At 51.1% G+C, this 16464-nt stretch overlaps 7 protein-coding genes across 7 annotated transcripts; 3 read left to right on the top strand and 4 right to left on the bottom strand.

Annotated features, from left to right (window-relative positions):
- Positions 1–1362: 1362 nt before the first annotated feature.
- On the bottom strand, positions 1363–1912 carry M436DRAFT_57194 (putative NADH-ubiquinone oxidoreductase B18 subunit; the record flags this gene model as incomplete). Its single annotated transcript, XM_013567692.1, has 3 exons — positions 1363–1467; positions 1568–1692; positions 1855–1912. The coding sequence occupies 3 exons, from the start codon at positions 1910–1912 to the stop codon at positions 1363–1365; spliced, it is 288 nt and encodes a 95-aa protein (XP_013423146.1).
- Positions 1913–2305: 393 nt separating this feature from the next.
- On the top strand, positions 2306–4285 carry M436DRAFT_57077 (apses-domain-containing protein; the record flags this gene model as incomplete). Its single annotated transcript, XM_013567667.1, has 1 exon — positions 2306–4285. One exon carries the CDS (start codon positions 2306–2308, stop codon positions 4283–4285), a length of 1980 nt encoding a protein of 659 aa, XP_013423121.1.
- Positions 4286–6240: 1955 nt separating this feature from the next.
- M436DRAFT_57269 (uncharacterized protein) lies at positions 6241–6636 on the bottom strand (the record flags this gene model as incomplete). The annotated part of the gene is made up of 1 exon (XM_013567702.1): positions 6241–6636. The coding sequence occupies one exon, from the start codon at positions 6634–6636 to the stop codon at positions 6241–6243; it is 396 nt and encodes a 131-aa protein (XP_013423156.1).
- Positions 6637–7231: 595 nt separating this feature from the next.
- On the bottom strand, positions 7232–8921 carry M436DRAFT_76497 (general substrate transporter; the record flags this gene model as incomplete). Its single annotated transcript, XM_013567748.1, has 2 exons — positions 7232–8464; positions 8517–8921. The coding sequence occupies 2 exons, from the start codon at positions 8919–8921 to the stop codon at positions 7232–7234; spliced, it is 1638 nt and encodes a 545-aa protein (XP_013423202.1).
- A 2858-nt stretch (positions 8922–11779) lies between these two features.
- M436DRAFT_57056 (UEV-domain-containing protein) lies at positions 11780–13496 on the top strand (the record flags this gene model as incomplete). Its single annotated transcript, XM_013567660.1, has 3 exons — positions 11780–11833; positions 11889–12517; positions 12668–13496. The coding sequence occupies 3 exons, from the start codon at positions 11780–11782 to the stop codon at positions 13494–13496; spliced, it is 1512 nt and encodes a 503-aa protein (XP_013423114.1).
- Positions 13497–14519: 1023 nt separating this feature from the next.
- M436DRAFT_31868 (EF-hand) lies at positions 14520–15077 on the top strand (the record flags this gene model as incomplete). The annotated part of the gene is made up of 2 exons (XM_013567658.1): positions 14520–14579; positions 14631–15077. Coding segments are annotated over 2 exons (507 nt in total), but the record flags the coding sequence as incomplete, so codon positions are not given.
- Positions 15078–15356: 279 nt separating this feature from the next.
- M436DRAFT_67633 (uncharacterized protein) lies at positions 15357–15896 on the bottom strand (the record flags this gene model as incomplete). Its single annotated transcript, XM_013567728.1, has 1 exon — positions 15357–15896. One exon carries the CDS (start codon positions 15894–15896, stop codon positions 15357–15359), a length of 540 nt encoding a protein of 179 aa, XP_013423182.1.
- Positions 15897–16464: the final 568 nt, after the last annotated feature.

Genomic DNA, 16464 nt, shown 5'->3' with positions numbered 1-16464 from the left:
GCCTACATCCCCGCCACCAAGTACGATGTCACCACTGTCAGAGACGTTAACTTCGCTACTGCCTTCAAGTGCCTGCGCGAGAATTTCAAGACCTTCACTGGAGTGGAGTGGGACGCACGCTTCAAGAAGTTCTCGGATGGTCCCTCCTTGGCTCCTTTGCCTCGCCCCAAGATCACTGTCGTCGCACCTGCAAAGAACTCACCCCTAGGAAAGCTGTCTAAGGTGACCAAGACAGGCAAGACAAACGCAAAGGCAGAGGTCGAAGATCCACAGGAAAAGATGAAGAAGTTGGAGGCAGCTTTTGCGGCATCAAAGTACAGATACCGCTTGCCTGCTGAAGGAGAGCCTCGCGGTACTATGGCTGATGGATCTCACTACACTCACCAAAACAAGAAGAGCGTCTATGACTTGTTCGGCGAGGCCGCAGACAGAAGCCACGAAGTCGTCGCAGCCAGGGAAGCGTTCAAGGAAGAGGTCGAGAGATTGAAGAAGTTGGAACTCAGGAAGCAGATGAGGAAGTCCGGCCAAATCAAGCAAGCTCGGCCTGTGGAGGTTGTGGTCATTGATTCTGATGACGAAGAGGAAGACGATGAGGAGAGTGAGGAGGAAGAAGACGAGGAGATGGAGGACGGCTATGTTGCTGCCAAGGTTGATGGCAGAGATGCTGACATGCAGGCCAATGGCGGTGTCAACAGCCTGGAACCTGGAATTGAGCAGGACTACATCATGGTCGACGCAGCTACCACCCAGACCTGATTGGCGACACAGCGACACTGCGACACTCACGATATCCTGCGAGGCAAGCTCCGTCGTCGCAGACTTCCAGTTTCTTTTCGCCTTGAGCACTTACGAAGAACACGGCCGAACTTTTCTTTTTGTTCATTTTTTGCGATCAACTCCAAGCAAGACAAGGGACGGGAACCCTGAGACTCACGAGCATTGGTCTCTTTCATTAGCGCAGCATACATTGCATCTACGATGGCATATCTTATCCTTTATGGCCGATTGAGAGGTAGAGGCCTTATGCAAGGGAAGCGGCAACTAGTCTTTCTCATCCTTGCTGTTCTTTTCTCTATCTCATTCACGAGGCTCTGACTCTTGCAAGATATCCATCTCATAGATAGGGAATCTGCTTCATTTAGCACGGATTTTAGCATCTACGAATTCGAGAAAGTTATTCCTTTAGTGTCGAGATTGAATCGGTCGCCTCGAGTGGTAGAGTAGTCGATGAGACTAGGAGCCAGTTTGAAAACAGTAAAAAAGCAAAAAAGCGCCTGGATATTGTATTTTGCTGTCCTTGCGATATGCTGGAAGGGAGAAAGACGAGCGTGAAATATGTATAGAATGAGGAAGATTGGTCTCTCAGTTGCTTCTCTCGCCGCCCTTTGCAGCTCTCAGCTCGTCCATCTTTGCGACGCGCTTCTTGAATTCTTCGTACTGGCACTTTTCGTAAGAGTGTCTCTCGTTCTGTTTGGATGTGTTTGAGTCAGAAGGCTGTTTTGTAGAATATGTCCAGATAGCTGCTGTGGGCATCTGAGGGCCGGGGGAAAGTTGGGAGAGATCGTACCTCGCACTTCCAAGGGAGGTAGTACTCGTTGTGTCGGCAGCGGTTCAGCGGGATCAAGAGGTGGGCGCAGGTGTCTCTGTATTGGATGGGAAGTCTTGCGTCGGACATTTCCTCGCGGGAAGCAGCTGTAGATTCGAAGATTGATCAGCATGATGTTCTGAACAGTGCAATTGACGGGCGAGCGTGTAGAGCGGAGTTGCAGGACGGGAGGTTGTTTGCGCGCGAGCGGGATCGAAGCGGTTGCAAGTGCAATTGGGCGTGGAGGATGGTGATTTCTCGGGACGTACGGGTCGAAGGACCAGCCTCGAGGCCGACGGCATGCTTGATTGTCTCGGAGATGGTCATTGTTGTGTCGTGACTTGTACGCAGGCAGGTGCAGCAGCCATGACATTGGATGCGGTCGCATTGGTCGGCGGCAGCGACAGACGCCAAGGCCGATGCGACTCGTCGGCTTTCTTTGCCAAGGCCCTTCACAACGCGTCTCTCACGTCCCCCTCCATCGACCGTGTCCAAGTCGTGTGTCGCATTCAAGCTACCATCGGTACCCTGCTATCCGCCTCCGCCAAAATATCGAGCAGCCTTGAACGTGCTCGATGAGCCGTCTGGTCGAGCAATCCAATCACTCAGCAATCAATCTGGCTTGAGCTCGCTCCCGCGACGACAGCTTCACCGGCCGTCGCACCCTCCCACCCTCCTCTCCCCTCCTTGTTTCTCTGCGCCTTCGCTTCTTAGCCAACCATGGCGGACCAGCGCATCTACTCGGCAACGTATAGTAATGTTCCCGTCTACGAGTTCAACATTGAGGGCAACCATGTCATGCGCCGCCGCTCCGACAACTGGATCAACGCAACGCACATCCTCAAAGTCGCCGATTTCGACAAGCCAACCCGCACACGCATCCTCGAGCGAGAAGTCCAGAAAGGAACACATGAAAAAGTACAAGGTGGCTATGGAAAATACCAGGGCACATGGATTCCTCTGCCCGAAGGTCGCAGCCTGGCCGAGCGCAACAGAGTCCTCGACAAGCTGAGACCAATCTTCGACTACCAACCCGGTGACAGGAGTCCGCCGCCAGCGCCTAAACACACAACTGCCGCCTCCAAGCCGCGCGCCAACAGAAAGCCCGTCAGCCGAGTCCCTGCCATGTCCCATATCTCCGAGGACGTTGAGATGTACCATCAATCAGAAACTCCCGACAATGTCACAATCGCTTCCGAATCGTACATGGACGACTACCACTATCCCACAGACTCTCGCAAACGCAAACATCCCGATGACCAGATGTCGCTTGCCGATCAACACCACCAGCTCTGGGCCGATGAGCTGCTCGACTACTTCATGGTCCTTGAGAACCCCAACGATCCCTTCCAACCTCCTCCTGTCCCACCCGCCGGTGTTGATCTCGACCGAGCAATCGATGAAAAAGGCCATACTGCTATGCACTGGGCTGCTGCCATGGGAGATCTGGCTGTGGTCAAGGACCTCATCGGCCGCGGTGCTAACATCGACGCTGTCAGCCACAATGGTGAGACTCCGTTGATGCGCGCCGTCATCTTCACCAACAACTACGACAAGAGCACAATGGATAAGTTGGCTGGCTGGCTTGTAACTACTGTGCCCATGGTCGAGTGGTTTGGCAGCACCGTCTTCCATCACATTGCAGGAACAACCTCTTCCAAATCAAAATATGCTTGCGCTCGCTACTATCTCGATTGCATATTGGTAAAGATGGCAGAAACATACACTCCGACGGACATCGAGCACGTCCTCAACATCAAAGATCGCAATGGTGACACTGCCATCCACATTGCCGCTAGAAACGGCGCGAGGAAATGCGTACGGAGTCTCATCGGTCGACATGCTTCAGTCACTATTCCGAACGATCTAGGAGAAACAGCAGACGACCTTATTATTCTGCTCAACCGCCGCCGAAGGGACGGCCGTCATCGCGCCATGTCTTCATCACCTTTCCAGATGGACGCAACTTCTCACAACAATGCAACCATGAACCTCGACCCTAATCTCGAAACACAACTATCCAACAACCCACTCTTACCTTCCGCGCCAAACAACACAGCCCTCCCTACAAAGCCCCACCACACCTCCGAAGCGGGCTCAGCCCTGACCACCCAAATCTTCCCTCTGTTACTGAGCAAATCAGAAAAGCTAGCCGCAGCCTTTGACGCCGAAATCAATGAACGCGAAACCGATGTTGCAGAAGCTGAACGCGTTGTTCAAGTCCGCAGTGCTGAGATCGAATCGTTGAAAAAGCAATCCATGGCGCTGGCAATGAGCGATCAAGAAGATGAATATGATGCGCGACTGCAACGTCAACTCATCAATCTAGTCTCGCAATGCGAAAGCCTCATTGAGGACGAACAAACCGCTGATCTCCAACATCTGTTCCGTCAAATATCACAACAGCAACATTCCACCTCTGATATGGAAATGAATGACTTTTCAGACGAAGGCATGGAAAAGTTGTCCTTGCTGCTGAGTATCAAACGCTTGAAAGAGCAGAGAATGCATCTGGTGAAAGAGGTTGTGGATAGTCAGGCGCAGGCAGGATTGGGCGATAAGCAGAAGGAGTATAGAAAGTTGGTTGTGGGTGCTCTGGGGGTCAGGGATGAGGATGTTGATGGCATGTTGCCTGATATTGTGGGAGAGCTTGAGGAGTGGCAGGGTATGGAGGGCGGTGTGGTGGGGGTTGGTGCATAGGGCAGCTAAGGATGTCGATGATGTTGATGTGCTTGTATCAGTTGGGAGTCGAGAGGAGAAAGGAAAAGGAAAGAGGAGAGGAAGCACACCTCTTTTGTGTATATGGCGAGATTCACCCGTCCTACTACATTTCTACATTGCTGTTGTTCGCTATAAACCTTGTCACAAGAAGACGCAAAGTTCCATTTTCGTTCTTGTCTGCATTATCTCTTCGGCTTTTTTTTTTCTTGTTTTTGCTATTCCTCAAGGAGTGGGTTTGCTGCGTTGTTATTTGGGGAGACAACGCGTCAATTTCCATCGCGAGTATGGGAAGTCATAATCATATTCTCCGACTCTTTAACTCTAGATGGATCTTCTTGATATATGATTTGATTGTATTCATTAATCTCCTTATTACAGAGGGAAGTTGCAGTTGCAGTAGTCAAAGTATGGAATCACGGTATGATGGTGTGTCGTTCAGTTTGATACTGCCATATACCCTACTCTTTGGTGGTACTTCCCTCAGGACTGATTCCCAGAGTCATTCGTAGAATCATTCGTTCACAAGGATGTAGTTGCGGAGTTTAGCAGAGTGTAGCATAGCATGTTGTCAGCTCTTGGTCGTGCTTACCGTCTTGTCTTCGTGTGCTACGGTGTTGTTACAAAGGAGCTATAGAGGTACATAATACCTCCGAGGAAGGATAGAGCCTCCACTTATGTCGTCAGTCAAGAGCTCTCTAAGAGGCCAACCAGTCCTGAGAACGAGTATCATCAGTCGCATTGTTGGGAGTCCAACTGGAATTGTTTCTCGATAAGAGCATTCGAACAGCGGTGCGAAGACGACATTGTCCATAGGTTTGAGGGACACAGTATCTCCTCTCCGTTTGTAGAAGTTGATACCCTTTTACAGTTCTCTCACGAGGACATGGCAGTGTAGTATCTACTACGGAGATGCAGGATCAATTTCTGAAGTGATGTCTTGTCCGAGGAGAGCAATAACCATCAATCATCTCGATGGACGCTATCGAGTTTCATGAAGCCATGGTGCATCCTCATCACTGTTTCCAAGACGTAGACTCGTCCAAGGAGATGATGCAGAGGTGCTATCGCATCTCAATGGATACCATCCTATTCTTCGAACCCATTGTGCATTGCTGCACGCATTACACCCCTTTGCACATGTCGAAGGATATTGGAGGTAAAGTAAAGAAAAACGCGAGTTTGTCCGCAAGCAGCCACAAGACGGCCTAAAAAGGACCGATAGGATGAATGGAGAAGAGCATCAATATGATAAGTGGGTCGATTGTATGTACATCATACCGGGGGGGTGTGCCTTTTGAAGCCTGCAACAGATCAAGGTCCGCTTTTTTTTTCATGTTTCGGGTGCTGCTCACGCTGCCCTTTCCCTGCCTCCTCAATGGTGCGATTTTTGTAAGTCGCGGAGAAAGTGGAGGTGTGGAGTTTCTTTGCTGCTTGCCTTGCTGCCTTGGAGCGGTGAGGGTGAGATTGAAGACAGAGACGGAGAGATGAAGGAGAAACACTATGGATTGACAAGAGACCTGTTCACGGCGAGACCATCGTGTTACTCGGCACAATTGATAAAGTAGCCTTTTGTCGATTCCCGATGGGAGAACGGTGTAGTGGAAGCAAATGTTTGGACCTTCTGCCAGCCGTGGCAGAAGTCATCCGCAGAGATGCTGACCATCGTGAATTTTGCAGCAAAAAAGGTCTGCATGGTTTCAATCGAAATCCTGGCAATCAATCGCTCAAAGTGCAACCCGGCGATGGTCGATTTCGATCAAAGAGTCAGGTACGGAAAATGTCCCTCGCAAAGAAAGAAGGAAAGAAATTGTGTCATGCGCTCAAATTTGATCGCGCTTTTCGGGGCCGGGCAGAAGACCGAGTGGGATCTTTTTTTTTCGATTTGAATCGGGAGACGCTTGCTGACCATCGCTGCTATTATTTACCAGGCATCTTTAAAGATCCATGCCAACCCTGAGTATACCATCTTCAGTCTGCATTGCCCTTTCCTTGGCCTCGCTTATTGTAGTCTTCCCAGCCACCCACAAAGCCATCTGTGTCTCTGCCATTCCAAAAACCGCTCTTACCGAATGCGCTTCACCTCCATCTCCCTCTTCGGGTTCCTCTACAAGCAGCAACGTGCCATCTTTGAGTGACTGCTCATCCAGAATAGCAAAGATATCGCCATCATGGAAACAGTTCTCGGGGTTTTCTTCACACATTTGCTTGAGAAGCAGAGAGCATTCGTAGGGTGTTTTGTTGGCAAATGGGGCAGAGGTTGAATCGTCATTGTAGCCGAGGCCATCGGCATCGTCGTAGGTTTCTGAGAGTGAGTCGACGAAGACCGTCATGGTGCCTGTATTGCCTGCATAGTCGTCGCAGAGGGTGAGGATGTGGTCTTTCAGCTATGCATATTGTTTAGTTGTTGTTCGGTGTGTTGGTATCTAATCCACGTGCCTCGGCAGTATGAGCTATGGCACAGCAGATTGCGAATATGATAGTTGTAGTTTATGGTGCTTGGATACGTATCAATGGTGATATATTTCGATGTAGCCAATTTTACGAAGCGGAATGCGACTGCTCTCGTATAGATGTACGGCCGTTGCAACGCGTTTCTGCCAGGCAGCCATCGCGAAAACCAGGCTTCAACAATCAAAATCAGTCAACCAGATGGAGATCGCTGAAGAGGCAGGAGATGAGAGAAGTATGATGGTAAAAAATAGCAATTCTATGCATTCTATGCGTGGTATCATGTATGAGAATCTATCTCTCTAGTAACAATGTAAAAAGCAAATGGTATCTATGGTTGTTGCGCAAAACCCCCCGAAGAAAAGCTGCCAGGCTTCTCTTGTCTATAGCGCAATTCTAGTGGTCGTTAAAACACACATGGGTCATTATTATAAAAGGAGTGATTGAAGGAGAAGCTTTGGTATCTCTGTTCTTCTCTTAGGCCATCTGGCCACCGCCGTTGTAAGCCAGATCGCCTTCCTTCTCGCCGAAGTGGGCATCCTTGACCTGGCCGGCCTCGTCGTCAGAGGAGATGAAGCCGTACTCGCGAGCTTTGGCATCGATCTCGTCGGGGTTCATAGCGGGAAGTTCGTTGGCGGCGGTAACGTAGTTCATCTTCTCGAGATAACCCTTCGCGAAGATGAGATCAATCTCTTCAAGCGTTCGGCCGGACGTCTCGGGGTAGTAAAACCACAGAACAGGGAAGAAGAGAGCGTTGAGAATGGCGAAGAAGAGGTAGGTACCCCAGCTGATGCTGTCAATCAACACAGGGGTGATCATGACGATGAAAAAGTTCCACAGCCAGTTCGATACGGTCGAGAGAGCGTTGGCTTTTGCACGGGTCTTGAGAGGGTTGATCTCAGCAGGGTAGAGCCAGGGCAGAGGAAGCCAGGTGGCACCGAAGAAGCCGATGTATGTGAAGAGACCGACGGCGGCACCCTTGGCGGATTGGGCATCACCGGGGATGAGACAGGCGAAGACGAGAACCATGGACAGACACTGGCCGACGGTACCGTAGAGGAAGAGCTTTCTGCGTCCAACACGCTCAACGAGGAACATCGAAGTACAGGCGAAAAGCGAGTAAACGACCATGTTAATACCGCCGAGCAAGAGCGACAGGTTCTTGGTAGTGCCGATGGAGTCACGGAACAGAACGGGGAAGTAGTAGATGACAGCATTGCAACCAGACAATTGTTGCATGAACTGGGATCCAGCACCGAGCATCATACGACGGAAGTGCTGAGTCTTGCCACCAGTGAAAAGGACCTTGATGGAAGTCTTTTCGCCGAAACCGCCGGCGGCCTTGATGGAGTCGAGGATGATGCCAGTCTCAAGCTTGACCTCGGGATCATCAGCGGGCTTGGATTGAAGAGCTGCCAGGATAACTCCAGCCTCGTCTTGTCTGTCGTGTGAAAGCAACCATCTAGGCGACTCAGGCAATCTTGTCATGATGATGAGGACGATGAGAGCGAAGAAGATCTGGAAGGCGATAGGGAAACGCCAGACGAGGTTGTGAGGACCGTAGGTGCAGCCATAATCGATCCAGTAAGCGATAAGCGTGCCGACGGCAACGTTACCACCCTCGATACAGATGACCTTGCCTCTGTTAGAGGCCTTGGAGCACTCGGCTTGGTAGGTGGGGATTGTCGATGTGTTAATACCATTTCCGAGCTGATGGTGAATTAGTGGCATGTTGTGGCAAGTCTCTTGGCTTTAGACTTACACCAGTGATAAATCGTCCGACGATAAATTGTGCCGTGCTTCCTGAACTGGTGCCAACGCAGCAAATTTGGATAATAACACCGATGATCATAACCGAGGCACCAATGAAGATAGACTTGCGGCGACCGAGCTTGTCACCGAGTGTGAGAATAAAGATAGCACCGAACAGACAGCCGACAGCGTAGATGGAGACGATGAAGCCTTGCCATGTGCTGCCCCAGCCTGCCTCAGGGAAATCCTCGAGGAAAGCGTCGGATTCGATGATACCAGACATGACACCCTGATCGTAACCGAAGAGAAGGAAGTCGGTAGTAGCGACGGCGGTAATGAGCATCTGAAGGGGTCTGCCTGAGGTGCCCCAATATGTGGGAACACCCTCAGAGTTTGTCGAAACAGTACGAGTCATCTTTCCGGTATTGTCTAGCAGTACAGGAAAACAGATCGTCCGTGGTAATGTCCAGGAAAAGAGCAATTGTTGCGGAGTTGTGGAGGGTCATGTCCTGGGGAGGACCCATTTATATGTCTACTACTACCAGAGGGAAAACTCATGAACCCAAACACACATCAATGACGGGCAAAACAGCCGTTGCGGAGAGAATGTGGATGGTGGGTCAAGGAGGGCCCACAATCATTTGCACGACCAGTCCGCCGAGATGTTGAGTCCATCGCGAAACATGTGAGGCAAGGATCTTCAAGGGAATAAGACGTCGTTGAGTGGGAGCCTTCCCGAGCAAGAGTCGCAAGCCCTGGCTCGGGTGCTTGGCGATGAGCTCATAGCCTCTTCTCGCGAGCTAGAGACCCTTGGCAGGACACAACAATAGACGGTTGGAAAGTCGCCGCTACCAACGAACGCAGTTCATACGAGTTTTTCATCCAGGGCTCGGTGAAAAATGGTAAAAAGCCAAGTTGGGAAGAGAATTTACCGGAAAATGATGTCACATACCGCTCTTTGTACCGAAAATAAGCTCCTGTCGGTGGCGGGTGAAAGCTTTTGGTGGCTTACGCGCTTGAGTCAAGCATAATTGAGAAACAGCGTAGGTGGCGTGTCTGTGGTTTCAAGGAAAGATTTGAGGCTGCACTTTGGAGCAAACGCTTTGCATCTTTTAGTCAAGCTCCACGGAAGAAGACGCGGTACGATTCAGATTCGGGACGAGATGTTGTCGTCGGTGTGCGTTTGGCCGAGCAGCACCTCAATGTAACGGATTGGCAATTTCTTCGGTTACGGTTGTTTGTCACTGGCGGGAGAAAAAACTGGAGCTCAACTTCGTGTTGAATTGCAAGATAACGCCCCAAACCAGGATGAAGGATTTGATGTACGCGAGTGATGCACTGGTGCTGCTATGTTTTGGTGATCGGCTTGAACTTGCAGAGGTAAATGGCGAAAGCCGACCGATCGTCTTTCACACATTTTTTTGCGCATGCTGGACCACATGGGTTGAACGTGGAGTGTGCGGAGTATCAGGTTTTCTCAACCTGTCATGAACAGTTATTGCTAATTAAACCGCGAGAGATCATCGGACATGGCAGGTTCTGTTTCGTTTCGAGAAAGAACAACCCTCGAGTTCTGATGTTGCTCGTGCTGATAACGATCGGCAAACGTCGGGTGTTGGACCGGACCTGCAAACAGTGCAAGCGCACATGATTGCATGTGCTTCGATATGGCTGGCAGCTTGTTCATACTCATTTTAGTCCTACTCGAGTATCTGTTTCGCAGTCAGACAGTCTCGGTGTCGGATCTAGTATTGGTAGAAGTCGGTGCCATGAAACTGGCCTAGAGATTGATGGAGACGCCGCCAAGTGGACGAGAGTCAGGAGGGTAACTCCTTGGTCGCATCCTACGGTGTACGTAGATATGCGGTATGTGAGTGGCTCGCCGGAGAAGCAGTCGTACGAGTTTGCCGATAATAGCATCCGAGATCCTACTGCGTGGCTCGTCCGCGACGTGAGGTCGCACCTACGATCTCTTTGCGGAGGCCCCGGGTCCCACTCTCCACGACTCCACATATACCGGCACACTCCCCCGATTGAGACGAGGGGGCATGCAACCCTGCACATGACCTACAATTGGGGACGGCTGAATCGGTGTGTCTCCGGTGGTAACCCCAGCATACGCACTCCTTCTGCTCTCAGTGTCCTGGAGGTTGTACGCATCGGTTTGATTTGGCAGTTCTAGCAGAAGAATCGATCGGGATATGGATTGGCCTCCGCGGCGTCTTGCGGAATATTGGCACTTTAGCCGTCATCCCAAAGACATTGTATGCTCATCGAGTTTAGCAACCTCTGTCCGAGATTCGACAATGACAGCTCTGAACAGTGAACGTGTCTTTGAAGCAGATCGACCAAGCCTAGCTCAACAACGTTGGAAGTGGAGCATGAGATGCGCTGTTGATCCATACCTGTATAAATACTCACAGATACGAACCACGACACGTGCGGAAGGCTGCCAGCGAGCCCTTTGGTTGCCTGTCAATCGGCCGTCAGGTCAGCAGTTGAGATGCACAGCACTATGTGCGATCTACTGTATAAGCTGTGATTGACTCGAAGCATGTCCAGGGTCCGGAGCTGCGGTGTATTGATCGAACCGGAGCTGGTATGCTTGTAAGCCGATATCGTGCTGGGAGTTGAGATGAATCAGTCGTCTGACATGCTTCATGGAGAGATAGACTGCGTCCCAGACTGTGGTTGACGGTTATGTATGAGCATAGCCCAAGTGGCAGATATGATCGCGAGGATGTTCAACCAGGATGCGGAAGCATATACAAATATGAAAACAATACAAGCAGTACTCAGAACCTACATTCGTGCTTCGAGACGCGTTTCACAAGCCTACCTCGAAGGGAGCTTCAATCTTTGTGTTTCCAGATTCTGGACTTTATGGTGCCAGAAGAGGGGAGGTATGGCAGTTGCCCAAAGTCGAATCACGAGAGAAGAGACAACAGGCCCCACAACGACCTCACTGATCATTCTTATCCATGAGTCAACCTCTCGAGCTCCCTTGCGCAGGTCAGATTGACATGGATCTAAGCTGGTGAGTGGTGGTTGATGGGAAAGAGAGAAGACGTCGAAAGAAGGTCTGGAGGCGTGAGGAGAAGCAGCCGGCAACCGAGCGGTTGGGCTCGTGCTCTCGCGACCGCGCCTGCCCCGCGATGACGGAGAGTCTGTCTGGGCTCTGGGCTCTGTCGCGTGCATTCAATCAACAACAGCTCGAGCTATCCGAGCTAACGAGGATTCGGGAGGACGGAATCAGAGGGCATTCTTCAGGATATGGCAGGATTGCCTGATCAATTGTTGCAGTGGCTGTACAGCGTGCTCCTGAATGTAGAACCGCGTCTTGTGCATGCCTCAACCGCCAGGTCACTAACAGCTACATCAGGAATACCACGATGCCCAACGCGCATATAGCGACAGCGTCGCCGCACTCACAGCATATCCATCTTTGTCGCCTCGAACCGATGTATACACGTATAACACTGGACAGCCCGCGCTGCTGTTGCGGCTGTCAGGCACCCTTCCCGTCAACTTTCGCGGCACAGTCTACAGGTTCCCGGTGACAATATGGCTTCCGCATGCCTATCCTACAGACCGCGAAGGGATCATGGTGTTTGTGATACCGGGGGATGGTATGGCCATACGTCCTGGTCAGCACGTCAGCGTCGACGGCCGCGTCTACCACCCCTATCTGCGTGACTGGTCTGTGAACCAACGCCCGAACATTGTCGACTTCTTGCGCCTTCTACAGGATGTATTCGCTCGGGAGCCGCCTGTCGTTGCAAAACCTGCCGAGCAACCTCAATCCGCTCACCCTCAATCACCAATGCAACGACCACCTCCTCCGCCTAAGGAGCAAGCTCGACCTACACAGCCTTACCCTGCAGAGATGCCGGCTGAAACACCCCCTCCGAGGCCCCCGAAGCCTGGAGAGCAGGGCCCTGCTGCTACACCATTCCAAAGTCGTAATGATGGCCCACCCCTGCCACCTCTACCCCACGAGCGAGCTCGCCAGTCACCACAGCTCTCGCAAGGTGGTACCTTCGGAATTCCTCAACCTCAGCGCTACTCCAGAGCTCCACCATTACCGCATCAGGTTCATCAGGATTACAGGCAGGCCCCGGGCTCCCCTGTATCCTCGAACGCGCATACGCCCACTCAGAGATACACGCAACCCCAGCCATTACCTCCACCACAGCAAAACCAACAGCACCAGATGCCTTTACGTTCAGCTCGCCAGCAATACCCCCAACACTACCAACAACAACCTCAGCAGCACTTCCAACAAATGCCTCCACACATGTCTGCCCAACAATATCCTCCGCAACACACCTCTCATCAACAACCTATGCCTGCGAAACCTGCTCCTGCTCAGGACCTTCTTGGCGATCCCTTCGACGTCAGCATATCAACAACCACTGCCTCGGGTCCAGCTCCTCCAATTCCGCCGAACCCAGAAAAGGAACATCTCTTGCACCTCCTCTCCCAATCTCTAGTCTCTCAGATCCATCAGAAAGTAAACCAAAACACTTCAGCTTTGGCTCCTCTACGCGCTCAATCCATCGCACTCCAAGAGGCACACTCTCGTCTAAGCAACGAGTTGTCACAGCTAACGGTCTTGGACAACACACTCACGACGAACGAACGGATCCTGCATCAAGCTCTTTCCGATTGCGATCGCGTCATCGCTGACAGCAAATCCACTCCACAGCCGCCCATTGATGATGTCCTTGTTGCCCCCACTGTCGCATCAACACAGCTCTGGAACTTGCAGGCCGATGAAGCAGCTATCCGGGAAGCCTTGTGGTGTCTACAACGCGCTGTCGGAGCTGGTAGAGTTGGCTCGGAGGTTTTCATCAAGATGACGAGGAGTCTCGCTCGAGAGCTATTCTTGAAGATGGCGCTGAGCAAAAAGGTTGCTCGGGGCTTAGGGTTAGATGTGGGAGGTAGTAGGGCAGGGACATTTGAGGGTGATGATGCTTATGGCTACTAGAGTCGATCTATGGAAAATCATGAGATGCATACGCGAAGAAAGCATGCACTATTCATTGCTTGCTTCTAGAGTCTTTACGGCTGTGAAACGACCTGACATGTGAATTCGTGACTGTTTTCATCTTGTCTTTGCTTTTTCTGCGCCGTATAGATTGCTCCCACATTTCCTCGATCATGAATCTCATTTGTTTGTCGGACAGAATGTCGTGTGTCGAAAGTGGGCATCTTTCACGAAGCCAGATTCAAAACATAAAATCACACTTTCACCAACAACACCACTCTTTAATGGTTCCGATACACTGTAAAGCAATCAAGTTATACATTTAACACCGTAAACGAGCCTATCAAAGTCCAAATGTCTGGTGGTCGCCTTGATAGGTTCGATTCTGTGCTCACAATGAATGTCGTGGGTATGACCCTGCTGCGCACAGGATGGAAACGATCTCCAAACCCAGCCGGCTCTCAACTACGATTTTGCAGCGACCAAGGTGGTATCAGACGATCTCAAGGTCCAGGGAGCATGACAGCCTCCCAGGTAATCACATTGACTCTGGAAAGATAGAAAGTATTGGTGAAGGAAGGCAGGTCTTGCCGAGTGTGTACCTCTCCACAACTCGAAGCTCTCTCCATGTTTGGGTCGCCGGCGCGTTGCGACACGAGTCTCAAGAAAAACAACCCAAACGCGTCTCACTCCAACCCATACCATTCTCCTTGCCATTTCCACGCGCAACCTCTCGCAGCGATAACATCTCAGCGACCACAAATCCGTATCCGCGACCGTATCTCAATGGCAACACCACAATTCCCCTCGCGACCCTTCCCAGGTCTGGGACGCACATCAACAGTTGGACAACAGCAACAACAACAAGCACCGCCGAACGCAAACACATATCAACCACCTAGCTACGGTGGGCCTTCGAATACATTCAACGATCGCGGAGGCGCAGGGTCAGGACAACGGGAGCGACAAGAACGCGAAAGAGCAGAGCGTGAGCGCATTGAACGCGAACGACGGGAAGCCGAAGAAAGAGCTGGCGCATTAGATGCATTGAGTGAAGAGCAGAGGGAAGAAATCAATGAAGCCGTGAGTTTTCGATGTCCCCTGACAAAAGAGCAAGACACTAACGAACCACAGTTCTCCCTCTTCGACCTAGACAAAGACAACCACATCGACTACCACGAACTAAAAGTCGCCCTCAAAGCCCTCGGCTTCGACCTCCCCAAATCCGACATCCTCTCCCTTCTCCAAACCCACGGTATCCCCGCCTCTTCCACCTCTACCCACCCTTCCGCAACAAACACAAAACCCACCTTTTCAGGCCCGTCACGTTTGGTATTGCCTCATGCCTCTTTTGTGTCTATCGCTGCTTCGAGGATCTTGGCTAGAGATCCTAGAGATGAGATCCTCAGGGCGTTTGATCTGTTTGATGCCGAGGGCAAGGGAAATATCAATTTGCAGGATTTGAGGCGGGTGGCTAGGGAGTTGGGGGAAGGGTTGCAGGAGGAGGAGTTGGTGGCGATGATTGAGGAGTTTGATTTGGATGGTGATGGTGCTATTTCTAGAGATGAGTTTGTGGGCATTTGTTTGGGATGAGACGCATCGGCACGCGGACGGAGTAAGATGCTGTTGGATATGGGGAGTGTTTCTTGTCTCTTTTGGGAAGCGTTGGCGTTTTCGTCTTGGATCTGGTGCTTCTCACGGCAGATTTTTTTGTTGCGAAGGTGATCTCTTGCATTGTTTTGTGTCTCTAGCAGAGTTGGAATCCAATACTCGAAAGCAACGCATCCGCTTCTTACGTTACTCTCTGAATATGCTATCTCTGATTCCAACCACACTCGCCTCTTCTGACTGAGCGGTACCCTACAGATACGCAACAGCAGCAAAGATGGCAGCGAACAAGATGCCATCAGCCCTCTGCTGGCTCCTCCTCAGTCTACCCTCCGACTCACTAGTCGATGCCGCAGCCCCAGCACCAGTCGTGGTTGGCATAACCTGTGTACTCGCCTCTGTCGCAACTGCACTCGCAGTCAAGACCCCAGTAGCTATTACAGTAGCAGCACCTTGACTCCCACTTGTAAAGTCTTCACCAAAACTGCTCACTGCAGCACTAGCCTCTGAATACAGACTCCCTGCCCCAGAAGTAGCGTCCGAGAATATACTTCCCACTGCTGATGTTGCTTGATCGTAGACACTCTCGACGTCGCCGGTTGCGGTGGAGAACAGAGAGGCGATTGCGGATGTTGCGGCTGCGTAGTCGCTTGCTGCTGCCGAGATTATGGCGTTGGAGTCGGAAGAGTCGGAAGAGTCGGGAGAGTCGGAAGAGTCGGAGTTGGGGTCTTGGGCGAGGATGAAAGGTGTGAGGAGGGTTAAGAGGAGGGTGAGGGGAGTTTGGAGATGCATTTTGTTGTTTGTTGGTTGAGAAGTTGGGGACTTTTGATATGGAAGAGTATCTTTGAGGTGGAGTTTGCGGTTGAAAGACTTGAATAAAAAATATAGAATGAATCGATCTTGCAATTACTTGTGTATGGTTTGGTTAGGACGGTGGATGTAATGAATTTATGTGAAAAAGGTTGCGTTGACGGATAGGTGGAAATGGAGAGGAATCATGTCTCAGTGTGTGAGCAAGACGTGTATACTTGGATGCTCGCAGCCTTTTCTTTGTTGTCTCAGGAATGTATAGTCTGTGAACGCAGTCCGCGAACGGTCTCTTTGTTCCCCGAGTCTCCCAGAATAGTACCCATGGATGAACTCGAGTGTCTGAAGCAGTGCGAAACTCTTGCTGCAGCTGAGATGATAACTTGAGGAATCTACTCTGAACTTTGATATAGACATACTGTAGACATGCTGTATGGCACAATTGTCGCAGGCGATAGTTCAGAGTCTTACGTGGTAGAGTGATCCGAGTAGAAGCACGCGACCTACGATATACCACTCAATAAGATACACCTCATCACAAGAATTAAGGTCT

The sequence above is a fragment of the Aureobasidium namibiae genome (assembly GCF_000721765.1).
Source record: "Aureobasidium namibiae CBS 147.97 unplaced genomic scaffold scaffold_23, whole genome shotgun sequence".
Lineage (NCBI taxonomy): Eukaryota > Fungi > Ascomycota > Dothideomycetes > Dothideales > Saccotheciaceae > Aureobasidium > Aureobasidium namibiae.
Note: the sequence above shows the minus strand (reverse complement) of the source record. Positions and strands in the feature narration are given on the sequence as shown.